This window comes from Trichomycterus rosablanca, chromosome 2 (genome assembly GCF_030014385.1).
Source record: "Trichomycterus rosablanca isolate fTriRos1 chromosome 2, fTriRos1.hap1, whole genome shotgun sequence".
Classification (NCBI taxonomy): domain Eukaryota; kingdom Metazoa; phylum Chordata; class Actinopteri; order Siluriformes; family Trichomycteridae; genus Trichomycterus; species Trichomycterus rosablanca.
In genome coordinates this window covers 19549180-19566989 of record NC_085989.1, presented here as the reverse complement: position 1 = coordinate 19566989, position 17810 = coordinate 19549180, and the positions used below count along the sequence as shown (strand labels likewise).

General features: G+C 41.7%; 1 protein-coding gene across 1 annotated transcript in view; it reads right to left on the bottom strand.

Moving 5' to 3' along the window:
* The window catches only part of hs3st4 (heparan sulfate (glucosamine) 3-O-sulfotransferase 4), a 195605-nt gene extending 182579 nt beyond the window's left edge, over positions 1-13026 (bottom strand). Inside the window, exon 1 of the mRNA XM_063012412.1 lies at positions 12422-13026. Coding sequence (XP_062868482.1) covers positions 12422-13026 — 605 coding nt within the window. The remainder of the gene's footprint in view (positions 1-12421) is intronic.
* Positions 13027-17810: the final 4784 nt, after the last annotated feature.

Here is a 17810-nt window from a genome sequence, read left to right as displayed (position 1 = left end):
ATGGAAGAAGTTTGGAACCACCAGGACTCTTCCTAGAGCCGCCCGGCCAATCTGAGCGATCGGGGTAGATGGGCCTTAGTCAGGGAGGTGAGCAAGAACCCGAGGGTCACTCTGACAGAGCTCGAGCGTTGCTCTATGGAGAGAGGAGAACCTTCCAGAAGGACAACCATTACTGCAGCACTCCACCAATCACGCCTGGATGGTAGAGTGACCAGACGCAAGCAACTCCTTAGTAAAAGGCACATGACAGCCCGTCTGGAGTTTGCCAAAAGGCACCTGCAGGACTCTCAAACCATGAGAAACAAGATTCTCTGGTCTGATAAAACAAGGATTGAACTCTTTGGCCTGAATACCAAGCGTCATGTCTGGAGAAAACCAGGCACCGCTCGTCACCTGGCTAATGCCAACCATACAGTAAAGCATGGCGGTGGCAGCATCATGATGTGGGGATGTTTTTCAGCAGCGGGACCGGGGCGACTAGTCTGGGTAGAGGGAAAGATGAATGCACCTAAGTACACTGAGATCCTTGAAGAAAACCTCCAGAGCGCTCTGGACCTCAGTCTGGGGCGAAGGTTCATCTTCCAACAGTACAACGACCCTAAGCACACAGCCAAGATAACAAAGGAATGGCTCCGGGACAACTCTGTGAACCACCTTGAGTGGCCCAGCCAGAGCACTGACATGAACCTGATTGAACATCTCTGGAGAGACCGACGCTCCCGATCCAACCTGATGAAGCTTGAAAGGTTCTGCGAAGAAGAATGGGAGAAACGGCCCAAAAATAGGCGTGCCAAGCTTGTAACATCATACTCAAAAAGACTTGAGGCTGTAATTGCTGCCAAAGGAGCTTGAACAAAGTATTGAGCAAAGGCTGTGAATACTTATGTACATGTGACATGGGTCACTTGGGGTATTGTGTGTAGAATATTCAAGGAAAAAATGAATTGAATCCATTTTGTAATAAGGCTGTAACAACAAAATGTGGAAGAAGTGAAGCGCTGTGAATACTTTCTTTATTCGCTGTTAAATTGATGCATTCTGGGAAAAAATGTGTACCACAAAGTAGCAGCAGCAAAACTTAAAAACTTAACAGTGTGATCTAGGTCTAACAAGGCCAAACGTTTTTGTTTCCCTTTCTTCCCAATCAGGAATCTTCAGATGTATTTCAGAACAGACTCTAAGGCTGGGGTAAACAAGGGATAAACCATGGATTTGAGACCCTGCCCTGCTTCGTTCAAGAGTGGATCTGTTCATGCCACTTTCTTCGCCTGACACAGGCTCCTTCTCATTTCCTGACGGAGAGGATCAACTGGATACTCTCAATTGTGCTACATCTCTGCCAAGACGTGTCATACTGCCACTGATAATAGAACCAGAATTCCATTCAGATTTAAAAATAAAAAGAGAGAAAGTGGAACTTTTCAAGCTGTAGAGAGCTTTTATAATTCTGAAAAAAATCAAATGTGCCTGAGGTTACATACATAATAGAATGAGGGCACTTTACTGTGTAGCCTTGGACAAAGTAAAAGCATAGTGTAGGCTACAGAGTTCTACAACATCGTATTCATCAGAATGAATTCAAAAGGAAAGGCCTTGGCGCTGATTTTTCACCTAAGCGACTGACAGACTGCATACTTTAATTAGTCATGACCCAGCATAAAAAATAAGAAATTATCTTGAGACAGGATCGTTAGATCTAAAAACTATGTGGATATCATTAAATAAAGAACTGATTATCAGTATGGTGTTATTTTTTTAAAAGTACTTTAAATCTGTGTATTTAATTAACTTTATGTATTTAATTAATGCCAAACCCTGCTGCAAATAACGCTTTAATTTCCCTGTGCTGAAACCCTGATGATTGTGTGACTTAGCTAATAATGGTGTAGCTATTATCACTTGACAGAGAAAAAGCATTTACCCACTCAACATAAAAAACTGGTCCTTCTTTTAAAAGTGCTACTGAGTTTCTTTTTAACAAAGCTGTTAACTGTTATGTCATGTGGAAAGATAAATGTCACTGATCTGTCGTTTCATATCTCAGGACCTAGGAAATTACCTAACACCCTGTGATGTATATACCTGCTGAATGAGGCGTGATGGCCTTTTACACCTGATATTTCATGGTTGGAATCAATACACACTGTGTGTAATTGCTGTCATTATTGCTGTACCGTGAAATGCATGGCTTGCATTTACATAATTAACACGCATTGCATATACACTGATCAGCCATAACATTAAAACCACCTCCTTGTTTTAACACTCACTGTCCATTTTATCAGCTCCACTTACCATATAGAAGCACTTTGTAGTTCTACAATTACTGACTATAGTCCATCTGTTTGTCTGCATGCTTTGTTAGCCCCCTTTCATGCTGTTCTTCAATGGTCAGGACCCCCACAGGACCACCACAGAGCAGGTATTATTTGGGTGGTGGATCATTCTCAGCACTGCAGTGACACTGACATGTTGGTGGTGTGTTAGTGTGTGTTGTGCTGGTATGAGTGGATAAGACACAGCAGTGCTGATAGAGGTTTTAAACACCTCACTGTCACTGCTGGACTGAGAATAGTCCACCAACCAAAAATATCCAGCCAACAGCACCCCGTGGGCAGCGTCCTGTGACCACTGATGCAGGTCTAGAAGATGACCAACTTAAACAGGAGCAATAGATGAGCGATCGTCTCTGACTTTACATCTACAAGGTGGACCAACTAGGTAGGAGTGTCTAATAGAGTGGACAGTGAGTGGACACGGTATTTAAAAACTCCAGCAGCACTGCTGTGTCTGATCCACTCATACCAGCACAACACTCACTAACACAACACCACCATGCCATTGTCACTGCAGTGCTGAGAATGATCCACCACCCAAATATCAGCAGACTTTTCATGTTTTGTCTGGTCAACTTCATTTCATTTGTTAATATACCTCCATTCCTGCATTTCAGGCCTTCAACACATTCCAAAAAAGTTGGAACTGAGGCAATGTAAGGCAAGTAATAATGAGGTGATAATGAAGCAAAGATGGGCAGAGAATCTCCAGTTTGTCAACAAATGTGTGAGAAAATAATTAAATGTTTAAAAACAATGTACCTCAAAGAAAGATTGGAAGGAATTTGCATATTTCCCCCGCTACAGTGCATAGAACAATTAAAAGATTCAAGATTTCTGAAGGAGTTTCAGTGTGTAAAGGGTTCAGGTGCAAGCCTACACTAAAGATCCATGATCTCTGATCCATCAACACTGGAGACTTCACTACCTCAACAACCATCATAATTGTCACAATAATTCATGCATTTTTCATACTGCCTCAAATCAAATGTGCCTGAGGTTACAAGCATAATGGAATAAGAGCACTTTACTGTGTAGCCTTGGACAAAGTAAAAGCATAGTGTAGGCTACAGAGTTCTCCAACTCTCATACTGATTTGGGGTTGTAAATGCTACTATGCTGTGTACACTAAACAGCTATATTTAAAATGATTTGAACATTTTAGATAATCAAATTGATCAAATACATCAGGAAAAATGAGCACTTTGATTAAGTACCATTACCAGTTACCCAAACAACACTGCCATAATTGCTTTCCATTCTTGTTGTCCTCATGTCATGTAATGTGTCTTGTGGTTAAATAATGCTTAGATTTTCTGCCAGCTTGTCTTATCTTTTGTTCTTATTTCATATTGTTGGGCTACAAACTACCAATAGTTATGCTAGTTGCACAAACCACACTTATTATTTAAAACTTGCACTAAATCTCTATTACGGTTAATGTATGTACTGTATGTATGTATGTATGTATGTATGTATGTATGTATATATATATATACAGTGTATCACAAAAGTGAGTACACCCCTCACATTTCTGCAAATATTTCATTATATCTTTTCATGGGACAACACTATAGACATGAAACTTGGATATAACTTAGAGTAGTCAGTGTACAGCTTGTATAGCAGTGTAGATTTACTGTCTTCTGAAAATAATTCAACACACAGCCATTAATGTCTAAATGGCTGGCAACATAAGTGAGTACACCCCACAGTGAACATGGCCAAATTGTGCCCAAATGTGTCGTTGTCCCTCCCTGGTGTCATGTGTCAAGGTCCCAGGTGTAAATGGGGAGCAGGGCTGTTAAATTTGGTGTTTTGGGTACAATTCTCTCATACTGGCCACTGGATATTCAACATGGCACCTCATGGCAAAGAACTCTCTGAGGATGTGAGAAATAGAATTGTTGCTCTCCACAAAGATGGCCTGGGCTATAAGAAGATTGCTAACACCCTGAAACTGAGCTACAGCATGGTGGCCAAGGTCATACAGCGGTTTTCCAGGACAGGTTCCACTCGGAACAGGCTTCGCCAGGGTCGACCAAAGAAGTTGAGTCCACGTGTTCGGCGTCATATCCAGAGGTTGGCTTTAAAAAATAGACACATGAGTGCTGCCAGCATTGCTGCAGAGGTTGAAGATGTGGGAGGTCAGCCTGTCAGTGCTCAGACCATACGCCGCACACTGCATCAACTCGGTCTGCATGGTCGTCATCCCAGAAGGAAGCTGACGCACAAGAAAGCCCGCAAACAGTTTGCTGAAGACAAGCAGTCCAAGAACATGGATTACTGGAATGCCCTGTGGTCTGACGAGACCAAGATAAACTTGTTTGGCTCAGATGGTGTCCAGCATGTGTGGCGGCACCCTGGTGAGAAGTACCAAGACAACTGTATCTTGCCTACAGTCAAGCATGGTGGTGGTAGCATCATGGTCTTGGGCTGCATGAGTGTTGCTGGCACTGGGGAGCTGCAGTTCATTGAGGGAAACATGAATTCCAACATGTACTGTGACATTCTGAAACAGAGCATGATCCCCTCCCTTCGAAAACTGGGCCTCATGGCAGTTTTCCAACAGGATAACGACCCCAAACACAACCTCCAAGATGACAACTGCCTTGCTGAGGAAGCTGAAGGTAAAGGTGATGGACTAAACCCAATTGAGCACCTGTGGCGCATCCTCAAGTGGAAGGTGGAGGGGTTCAAGGTGTCTAACATCCACCAGCTCCGTGATGTCATCATGGAGGAGTGGAAGAGGATTCCAGTAGCAACCTGTGCAGCTCTGGTGAATTCCATGCCCAGGAGGGTTAAGGCAGTGCTGGATAATAATGGTGGTCACACAAAATATTGACACTTTGGGCACAATTTGGACATGTTCACTGTGGGGTGTACTCACTTATGTTGCCAGCCATTTAGACATTAATGGCTGTGTGTTGAGTTATTTTCAGAAGACAGTAAATCTACACTGCTATACAAGCTGTACACTGACTACTCTAAGTTATATCCAAGTTTCATGTCTATAGTGTTGTCCCATGAAAAGATATAATAAAACATTTGCAGAAATGTGAGGGGTGTATTCACTTTTGTGATACACTGTATATATATATATATATATATATATATATATATATATATATATATATATATATATATACAGTATATATATACATATATATATATATACATATATATATATATATATATATATATATATATATATATATATATATATATATATATATATATATATATATATATATATATATATATATATATATATATATATACAGTGTATCACAAAAGTGAGTACACCCCTCACATTTCTGCAGATATTTAAGTATATCTTTTCATGGTACAACACTGACAAAATGACACTTTGACACAATGAAAAGTAGTCTGTGTGCAGCTTATATAACAGTGTAAATTTATTCTTCCCTCAAAATAACTCAATATACAGCCATTAATGTCTAAACCACCGGCAACAAAAGTGAGTACACCCCTAAGAGACTACACCCCTAAATGTCCAAATTGAGCACTGCTTGTCATTTTCCCTCCAAAATGTCATGTGATTTGTTAGTGTTACTAGGTCTCAGGTGTGCATAGGGAGCAGGTGTGTTCAATTTAGTAGTACAGCTCTCACACTCTCTCATACTGGTCACTGAAATTTCCAACATGGCACCTCATGGCAAAGAACTCTCTGAGGATCTTAAAAGACGAATTGTTGCGCTACATGAAGATGGCCAAGGCTACAAGAAGATTGCCAAAACCCTGAAACTGAGCTGCAGCACAGTGGCCAAGATCATCCAGCGTTTTAAAAGAGCAGGGTCCACTCAGAACAGACCTCGCGTTGGTCGTCCAAAGAAGCTGAGTGCACGTGCTCAGCGTCACATCCAACTGCTGTCTTTGAAAGATAGGCGCAGGAGTGCTGTCAGCATTGCTGCAGAGATTGAAAAGGTGGGGGGTCAGCCTGTCAGTGCTCAGACCATACGCCGCACACTACATCAAATTGGTCTGCATGGCTGTCACCCCAGAAGGAAGCCTCTTCTGAAGTCTCTACACAAGAAAGCCCGCAAACAGTTTGCTGAAGACATGTCAACAAAGGACATGGATTACTGGAACCATGTCCTATGGTCTGATGAGACCAAGATTAATTTGTTTGGTTCAGATGGTCTCAAGCATGTGTGGCGGCAATCAGGTGAGGAGTACAAAGATAAGTGTGTCATGCCTACAGTCAAGCATGGTGGTGGGAATGCCATGGTCTGGGGCTGCATGAGTGCAGCAGGTGTTGGGGAGTTACATTTCATTGAGGGACACATGAACTCCAATATGTACTGTGAAATACTGAGCAGAGCATGATCCCCTCCCTCCGGAAACTGGGTCGCAGGGCAGTGTTCCAGCATGATAATGACCACAAACACACCTCTAAGACGACCACTGCTTTATTGAAGAGGCTGAGGGTAAAGGTGATGGACTGGCCAAGCATGTCTCCAGACCTAAACCCAATAGAACATCTTTGGGGCATCCTCAAGCGGAAGGTGGAGGAGCGCAAAGTCTCGAATGTCCGCCAGCTCCGTGATGTCGTCATGGAGGAGTGGAAAAGCATTCCAGTGGCAACCTGTGAAGCTCTGGTAAACTCCATGCCCAGGAGAGTTAAGGCAGTTCTGGGAAATAATGGTGGCCACACAAAATATTGACACTTCAGGAACTTTCACTAAGGGGTGTACTCACTTTTGTTGCCGGTGGTTTAGACATTAATGGCTGTATATTGAGTTATTTTGAGGGAAAAATAAATTTACACTGTTATATAAGCTGCACACAGACTACTTTTCATTGTGTCAAAGTGTCATTTTGTCAGTGTTGTCCCATGAAAAGATATACTTAAATATCTGCAGAAATGTGAGGGGTGTACTCACTTTTGTGATACACTGTATATATACAGTATATATATATATATAAACGGGAATGTTACGGGTCTTTTGCTGTGGTGGTGGAGGTGTGGGAATAAAGGCACACGACAAGGTAGAGTTCCTTTTAACTGTTTAGTCAGGACTTCAATGAGCATTTACAACACTTTAGACTGCCTATTGGGTTAAATGCTGGGGCCATACGGCGAGTCTCATATACAAAACTAACTAACTGCAGAATGTCCGAACGCACATGTATAAACCGGGTATCCGCTGCACTCTGATTGGCTGAGCTGAATGTCACTGACATAGCGCTGCTGCAATATTGTATTATAATAATAATGACCTGGCAAGTGCAGCCAATTGGGGGGGGGGGGGGGGGGGGGGGGGGGGGGCAGTGTGGTGGGCAGTATTTATGCCCCTGCTTAGACCCTGCTTGTGAATAATACCTGAAAATACCTGTAATCATGTCTGCTGTAAATTAACAAACAATTTTAAAAACAAAGCTGCTTCTACATTTTTAGCCTCATGTCTTTAGTCGTCTGCAATCTCATTTGGCTGAAGAACATGGGGACAAATTTAAGTCCGCTAAAAGGATTTGTCCAGTCCGGGGACCTGAATTCACCCTGGTATCTTTGGTGTTATTTATGTAAGCCTGTCATCTTCTTCACTAATGAGCTCCACACCACAAACATAATGAAACAGCTCACATTAACACCCGCCAAATGAACAGCCCAGGGTTGCACTCCCCTCTGAAGTGAAATGTAGCAGATGCTCCAGCGTACCCAGAGCACCGAATCACAGTAAGGACACACACAAACACACACACACTCTCTCTCTCTTTCTCTCACTACCTATATATACTTAGCAGGAAAGCTGGGATTAATGAAGCTTTTTATGCAGGCGGAATACTAATCTGAATGCATCAGGTTGAAGTAGAAATAGAGAGGAAAAACATGAAACTGGTGAACTAGTTTGGGCGTTGTCTTGTTATTAATGTGTGGGAAGAAGTGTTGAATATAGTGTATACAAGGACTATATGTGGAACACTTCTCACCTGATTAAGCACTTTATGGTACAGGCTCACTTGGGAATAGGTTGACGCAGGAGGACAGAGCAAGCATTGCACCTGAATCACAGAATCGATCATTTTGGCTTAACTATAGATAAACTAGTGCAAGTGTACTTTAGTACATCGCACAATAATGGCTAATAATAACACCAAATGTATGTGTTATGGCTAAAATGCCTTGTATTAGGATGAGTACAATTACCATGCATCATCAAAGAGAAGCAGCAGTGAGCACATTTATGGGGCTTTGGAGATGTATCAGGTATGTTATTACAAGCAATCTGTGAAAGAACTTTTTGTACTTTTTGCTGAATTAGTCTGGCCACTACACCTTCCAGTGTTAGAAGTACCTAAGGCTGTAAAGTAAATTGATGATGTGTTACAAAAACCTGCTCAAACCTAAGATCAGCAAATGTTTTCTTATAAAAGACACACACTGTGCATGAAAAGAATCAATGCTGGTAAAACACACACTATCAATTGACTACACCGATCAGCCTTAACATTAAAACTACCTCCTTGTTTCTACACTCACTGTCCACTTTATCAGCTCCACTTACCTTATAGGAGCACTTTGTAGCTCTACAATTACTGACTCTACATACTTTTTTAGCCTGCTTTTACCCTGTTATTTAATGGTCAGGACCACCACAGGACCACCACAGAATAGGTATTATTTAGGTGGTGGATCATTCTCAGCACTGCAGTGACACTGACATGGTGGTAGTGTGTTATGCTGGTATGAGTGAATCAGACAGCAGCGCTGCTGGAGTTTTTAAATACCATGTCCACTCACTGTCCACTCTATTAGTCACTCCTATCTAGTTGGTCCACCTTGTAAATGTAAAGTCAGAGAAGATCGCTCATCTATTGCTGCTGTTTGAGTTGGTTATCTTCTGGACCGTCATCAGTGGTCACAGGATGCTGCCCACGGGGCACGCTGTTGGCCGGATATTTTTGGTTGGTGGACTATTCTCAGTCCAGCAGTGACAATGAGGTGTTTAAAAACTCCATCAGCATTGCAGTGTGTTATCCACTCATACCAGCACAACACACACTAACACACCACCACCATGTTAGTGTCACTGCAGTGCTGAGAATGATCCAACACCCAAATAATACCTACTCTGTAGTGGTCCTGACCATTGAAAAACAAAGTAAAAGCAGGTTAAAAAAGTATGTAGAGAAACAGACGGACTACAGTCAGTAATTGTAGAACTACAAAGTGCTTCTATATGGTAAGTGGAGCTGATAAAATGGACAGTGAGTGTAGAAACAAGGAGGTGGTTTTAATGTTATGGCTGATCGTGTATATTATAAATGTCAATGCAATGCTAAGAGCTACCTGATTAATACTGGGTCTATTGGAATGTTATGGTGTTTCAGTATCATTAATAGATGGTAGAGTTGTATAGACACACTGTATTTATACAGTTTAATCTGTCCACAAAGTCAAACACAAAGATATTTAGTATGTAATGACTTGCTATATGTAATATCCCAATTCTCTCAGGCAATGACATGATATTTAAGCAAGATTCTAACCCTAAAAATGCGAGCTGCAACAAAAATCGAGAGTCAATGTTTTTCTAATGTTTAATATCCAGCTTTGCCCAGAGGTCTTTGTTCTTGGCTGACAGGAGCGATACCCAGTGTGGTATACAGTACATCTGCTGTAGCCTGACTTGTGCTTTCTGAAATGCTTCTTTGCTTATGATAGTTGAAAAGAGTATTTTCTGCTCCACAGAACCTTTGCTCAATAGATTTTTAATAAGTAGATGTACAGGTATATACAGTGAATTGTTCATATAAATGTCATTTTACTGGATCATCTTTGAGATGTATCTAAAGTTCAGCTGGAGTTCATCAACTGCAATTTGAATTAACAGAACAGTTTAATAAGGGCCCACAATTCCAACTGCATTGTCAGGAGAAAAAAAATAAGCCAAAGAGTCAAAAAGAACTGTCTGTGGGTCTCCGCCATCAAATTGTGGCAAAGCATAGATCAGAGAAAGGATATAAAACAATATCTAAGGTTTTGAGTATTCCCAGGACCAGAGTGGCCTTAATCATTTTAAAATGGAAGAAACCTGGCACAACCTTAAACTTTCCTAAAGCTGGCTACCTGTCCAAATTGGGCATCTGGACAAGAAGGTAAGAAAGAACCTAACATTCACTCTAAGAGAGTTCAAAAAGAGTTGTGAAAAGACCGGTCAGACGGACAATCTCTGCAGCAGTCTATAAATTAGGTCTTTATGGTAGAGCCGCAAGATAGAAGCAACTGTTAAGTACAAGGAATATGACAGCCTGTTTAAAGATTGCTAAATGGCATGTAAACCGCTCTGGAAACGTGAAGACCCGATGATAAAACAGCAAGCTCCATGTCTTGTAAAAAACAGATACTGCATATCACCAAGGTAATACCATCGTATTTGTGGAATATGGTAGTTATCATTCTATGGGAGCACACCTCAGAAGCAGATACAGGGAAACTAGAGAATAATTAAGGGATGGATGAATGCAGTCAAATACAGGAACCTCCTTGAAGAAGACCTTCTCCAAAGTGCAAGCAAATCCATATTAGCACAACAGTTCACCTTTAAACAGGACACTGACCTAAAACATATAGCCAAGACAACACTGGTGTGATATTAAGGCAAGTCTCTGTACATTCTTGAGTGGCACAGCTAAAGCGCAGATTTAAACCCCATCATCTGTCTGTGGACCTGAAGTTTGCAAATCACAGACACTTCAAAGTACCCAGAGGAACTGCCATGAAAAATGGTGCGAATTGCAGCCAAAGACACTTTACAAATTACTAAACAAAATTAATAAACACAAGGTATTAAAATGATTAAACAAAAGATCTAGATAATTTTGGGAATATAAAATCAGTTTTTAACATTAAAATAACTTTCAAAAGACACAATTTCACTTAGACGTAATGAGTAATAATGTGTAGAATTAGAAGGTAAAAATAACAATAAGGTATCTAAAGGCTTGCTTAATCCACTGTACATCCCTGGAACATATCAGACTTTGTTGCTGAACCACGAACGCCACTTGGTGCTTTTTTCTTCTTATATCTTTTATTTTATAGAAACAAGCAATTTTGTATGTTGTGCTGCATGCTGTCAAGATTTAATGCTTCTCACTGACTACAATTATTTTAAAACTGCCATATATTAAAAGTCCGTTTAAATTGTGTATGACTAAATTATGACAAACTAGTTATTATAAATCATTCTAATTATTATATATTCTAATAATTAGTGTATGTAAGGTAATTTCTGTATATATTTAGCAATTCAAGGATGCACACGTCTGCAATAAAATGAACTCAATTTGCAGAGAACTGTCTGTGTGTGTACATATATATATATATATATATATACGTACACACAGACAGTTCTCTGCAAATTGTATATATATATTATATATATATATATATATATATATATATATATATATATATATATATATATATATATAATATCATATACAATTGATAAATCCTTAGCGAGTGTGCATTCAGGTGAAACTGGTCTTCACCATACACCGTTATAAATACATATACATATAAATACATATACATGTGTGTATCTATATTTATCTATCTGTCTGTCTCTATATGTTTATCTAAACACTGGTCTCTACTATATTTGTAATATGTGTACAGGAGAAATAGCCTATAAATTGCAGCAGGAAAATTATCATTAAAAAAATAATATAGACAAACAAGAAAAAAGGGCTGTATGTACAAACATCTGGAAAGCACTTATATACGCAGTGCTACTTGGTTATTATGTAAAATAAATCTAACGCTGTATGAAACAGAAAGAATACTTAAAAAATAATAAATGGTTGCTTATCTTAAAATAAACAAATTAGAATGATTTCTGAAAACCTCTGCTTTAAATCACATCATATACTGTGTATATACAGTATGCATGTATTATATATAGGCGCAAGTGTATGTATACTATAAAATTAGTGTATATTTTTTAAAAACAATGTGACTATAGACACAATAAATAAATAAATATTGGACGCAAAGCTTAAACGCTAGTAAAACTGAGCAAAGAGCGTGCATGGGGGGAAACGCGAGTGCGCACCTGTACCAGTCCAGCCCCTTCTCGTAGTGCCTGTCGAAGAAGTGCGGCTCGTTTCCCACAGCGCGCACATCAGGATGTACCCGGAGCGCCTCGAGCAGAGCCCTCGTGCCACCCTTCTTCACTCCTATTATTATAGCCTGGGGTAATTTCTTCTCCCCGTAATCCGAGGTGGAGTTCGGCGCTTTGCTGAGCCCTGCTGCGTCCATGGTGCTGGTTTCAGGATGTTCCACGTTAAGCGCGACGCTCCTGCTGCTGACAGCCCTGGCCGGCCGAGCTCGCTCCCATTCCGCCGTGATCTCCTCAACGCGGGCTCTATATCTCTCGGTGTGGAACTGTCTCGTCTGCTCCGTGACCGTCTTTTCTACGAGTTCCTGCTGGAAATAAGCACGGGAAGGGGTGGAATAAAGTTTCTCCCTGAGCGTGACTGAAGTTGTCTCGTCCGGCGCCTGGTACGCGTAGTTCTCCAGCACGGGGACGCGCAGCGAGTCGTAGCAGCTCATCAAACTGTAGAACAGGTAGGTGACGGACAGGGAGAGCGTGAACATGAACAGGATCTTGCGGGGCACTTTAGAAGCAAACAGCGCCGTGCCGGGCAAAAATGCCATCTCTGATAGCAGGGATCCTCTCAGAGAAGTGGCCGGACATGTTTCCTTTCCTCTCTCACCCGCTCCGAGGCTTGCATGGACACTCAACGACGGAGATCTGTCACTATCAGCCCCCCTCGAGTTGCGGCGGCGGTGGCGGGGACGAGGCACAGCGTGCCACTTCGCATGGTTAGAAAGACGCCAGTTAAAATACAGATCGTTAAAATTCCAGAAGAGCCGCGCGTCGCTTCCGCAAGCATCGATTTTCTTATTCGGGCGCTGACAGCCCTTTGTCACAATTCATCGGAATGAACTTGCGGACGAGAAAAGCTGCTGTTTCTGCTGCGGTCGGGCGTCCTTCCAAACGCGCCGCCCGGCATGACGCGCACGCACCGTGACGGGCCAAATCTTGGCATTTTACACACTCTTACTCACACACTCTCTCTCTCTCTCACACACACACGCACACAAATCAGGTAAGTACCAAAGAAACACCAAAGTCAGGTAAATGACGCACAGCTTTCCTTGGTTCCACCGTTATCCCACCTTGTCTTCATACGTCTGATTATGTCCTGAATGAATAACAATGCGGAATGAAGCGCAGTCCTTCCTGCCAGCAAGCCGCTAACTTTAAATGCGCGCAAAGTGAACAGCCTCAGCATGAATAAACCCAGTCTCCTCTCACTGGCTCGGAGTGGCGCGCTCGACTCCCCACACTGCGCGCTGATTGGGGGACGCGCGGATCAGCTGCGTGAGATCGTCCAACCTGCCGCACCAACGCTGGAGTAAGAGCAGGTCCGTTCCAAAACCCATACCCCTCTACTACTTCTTGGGAAGACTTGTCTAGATTCCAAACTGCACACTACATATGCAATACTATAATGTCATACTGCATACTAAAAATGCAATATTATGTCTTAACACTAAAGACTTTCTAATTCCCAAAACATGCACTGCCCAAGTCCAAATCCCAAACGGCACACTCCACTCAATAAAATATACAGTACTATAAAGTAAATCACTCTGGATAAGAGCATCTGCAAATGCCAAAAATGTAAATTTAAATTTAAATGCTTGTCAGTAGAATATACAGTATTATAAAGGCTTGTCTAAATTCCAGACTGCATACTACCCTACTCAATAGAATATACAGTATTATAAAGGCTTGTCTGAATTCCAAACTACTGTACATACTACCCTACTTAATAGAATATACAGTATTATAAAAGCTTGTCTGAATTCCAAACTGCATACTACCCTACTCAATAGAATATACAGTATTATAAAGGCTTGTCTGAATTCCAAACTGCATACTACCCTACTTAGTAGAATATACAGTATTATAAAGGCTTGTCTGTATTCCAAACTGCATCCTACCCCACTCAATAGAATATATAGAACTATAAAGGCTTGCCTGAATTCCAAACTGCATACTACCCAACTTATTAGAATATACAGTATAATAAAGGCTTGTCTGAATTCCAAATCGCATACTACCCAGCTCAACAGAATATACCTTATTATAAAAGCTTGTCTAAATTAAAACTGCATACTAGCCTACTTAATAGAATATACAGTATTATAAACGCTTGTCTGAATTCCAAACATCCAAGACTCATCCAATTCCCAAACTGCCTTTAATCCTAGTCAATACTGTCTTAGAAATCCCAAAATGTATACTATCGTACTTAATAGTATGTCTAGGTAAGACACTGAATGGTACTAATATGGACTTGGTCCTCTTTTTGCAGCTATAACAGCTCCCACTCTTTTGGCAAGGCTACAAGATTTGGAGTGTGTCAGTGGGATTTTTGCCCAATCATCCAGAAGAGCATTTTTAAGGTCAGACACTGATGTTGGACGAGAGGGCTTGGCTCACAATCTTCATTGTAGTTCATCCCAAAGGCGTTCAGTGGGGTTGAAGTTGGGGTGCTGTACAGACCACTAAAGTCTTCCACACCAAATCCCCCAATCATGCCTTTATGGACATGAGGAACAGTCATGCCGGGACAGAAAAGGGTCTTTCCCAACCTATTTCCACAACATTGGAAGATTGAGATTTCCCTTTATCAACCCTATAACATTATCCCTCCTCCACCAAACTTCCCAGAGAAGTGTGATTCGTCACTCCACAGAACACATTTCTGCTGCTCCAGAGCCCAGTGGTAGCATGACATTATGCTTGATGATGTAAGGCTTGCATGCAGCTGCTTGGCCAGGGAAACCCATGCAATAACGCCTGGCACACAGTTTTTGTGCTGATCCTAATACCAGAGGAGGTTTGGAACTGGAGTCAGCAGAGCGTTGATGACTTTTATGTACTCTGCACCTCAGCACTCGGCAACCCCTCTCTGTAACTTTACGTGGTCTGCCACTTTGTAGCTTAGTTGCTGTGGTTCCTAAGCACTTCCACTTTTCAATAATACCAGTCATGGTTCATCGTGGAATATCTAGGAGGGGGAAAACATTCATGCTCTGACTTGTTGGCATCCTATTACAGTATCATGCTTGGATTCACTGAGCTCTGTAGGATGACTTATTCTTTCTCAAATGTATGTGAAGTCAGACTGCTTGTATATAAGGCATATATATTATTCAAATATCTCATTAGCGGCAGTGGTAGCTCAGCAATTAAGGTGCTGGGCAATTATAAGTCTGGTTCAAGCCCTGACACTGCCAAGTTCCTATTGTTGGCCCCTGAGCAAGACCCTTAAGCCTGCTTGCATTCTATTCAGCCACAATAGTAAGTCACTTAAATTAAATGTACAAAATATGCAATAATATAAGAAATCTGAGAGATTAAATGATTACACTGCATATTACATGAACACGCCTTTAAATTTATACACATTTAAATTCAGTAGCCTAAAATCAGGGGGAAAAGTGTGTAAGTCTCACTCTGACACTACACACATTTGTATGTAGTAAATCATAATACTATTGCACTTGCATACATTTACCAGTTGGATTTTTTTACTTACTTACTCCACATTTCAGCAAATGTGTGTCCACTTGCACACACAGTGATTGTTTTATTTGACATTTGACAGTCTATTAGTCACCCAAAACTTTACCTACACGAAGGCAAAGGTTGTAATATTTTTGTAATGGTTATAAAGAATCAAGTTAGCAATATGTAATTTTATTTCATTTTTTTATTTAAATTTTTAAAGCATGATTTGACACATGTAACATTTTAATTTAGTATGTGTTTACTACAAAGGTGTTCTTCCAAATTCTACACCCCTGCTGTTTAAGGTTTCCATACAATATGGAGTGCACTCTAAGTTAAACAATTATTAATGTACATAAATTGGAAATCTAATGAACACTTAAAAAAGATATATGTGTGTGCGCTGCAACTTTGCAGGAAAGTTATACCATTGTAGCATGACTGCGCCACTGTGCAGAAAGCAAGGTCTAAAAAGACATTAAGAAAAGCTTGGTTTAAAAAAACTCCAGTGGTCTGAACAAAGCCCTGAGCTCAGCCCAAGTTTAGAATGAATCAACTGAGACTTTCTTGACCACCATCAGTAACTGGCCATACAAATTCTCTTTTTACTGAATGGTCACAAATTCCCAAGAATATTCATCAAAGTCTTGTGAAAAATCTTCTCAGAAGAGTGGTTGTTCTTATAGCTGAGAGGTCACACAAAGGACACTATTTTTGTCACGTGGGAAGAAAGGACGCAAATGCAGAAGTAAATAAAAATAATAATATTTTATTTAATTATAAAGGACAACAGAAAGATAAACAGCAAACGAAACACAGAACACAAAAAACCCGATCGGAAACTCCGACGGAGCTGCTGACGCAACTAAATGAAAAATAAACAAAGTGAAACCAAAACAGAAGGAAGCGGGACGCGAACCCCAGTCAGCCGCGTGGCAGCCGGGAGCGTTACCACCGCACTGTAGTGGTGCTGGGAAAACGGGAGCGCGAGAACCTCTAATACGCTTAGGAGCGAAGGAAGAGGAGGGGAACTCCGAGGAGCGCTAGACCCAACACCGCGACTAACTATCGCAGTGACCGGTCGGCGCGCTCTGGATCGCGGAGCTGACACACCAATCTGAAACCAGAAAGAAACAAATAAACAAAGTTAGGCAGTTCTAGACTGCGGATTCGAACCGGGGTCTTTGGCACGGCAACCGCTTGCTCAGCGGAGTCGCCACCCAGCGGTTGGAGAATCCAATGTTCAGAATAACTGAAGGCACTGATGCCAGACTACTTTCAGCGCTTTAACACAGCGCTGAGTGAAACCGCTAACGCTAAATGCTAGCGCAAAATGAACTGTAGTTCGAGGACTGCACCGCGTCGCACCACACTATATCTACGAGACCAACGGAACATACCAGTTACCTCAAACCTTGCGGTTTTACTTGCCCGAATGGCATACGCCACCAGGGCTACCAGCTAAGGCTACGAACGTGTGGACGAGCTGCCACCACGGACCGGAAAACAAACAAAGGTGCGACACCCGCTGCTGTGTGGAGCTGGCTTAAGTAGTCAGCCCCACGGCTGCGGGTGATCAGCACTAATTAGGAGGCCTGGTATAAGAGGCCTTTGTTTTCTGAGCTCTGTAATGTCTGCTTCGCTGGGAACCCGGGGCACGTTCACCAGCTACCACAGACCTCGTTATAGAACCCCCTCCTCTAGGGACAGCTCCTGAGGTCCCAAGACCCGCAGCTCGGTTGCGCCGGAACTCGCGGATCAGTTCAGGGTCCAGGATCTGGCGAGCCGGTACCCATGAACGTTCCTCAGGGCCGTAACCTTCCCAATCCACCAAGTATTGGGTGCTACCCTG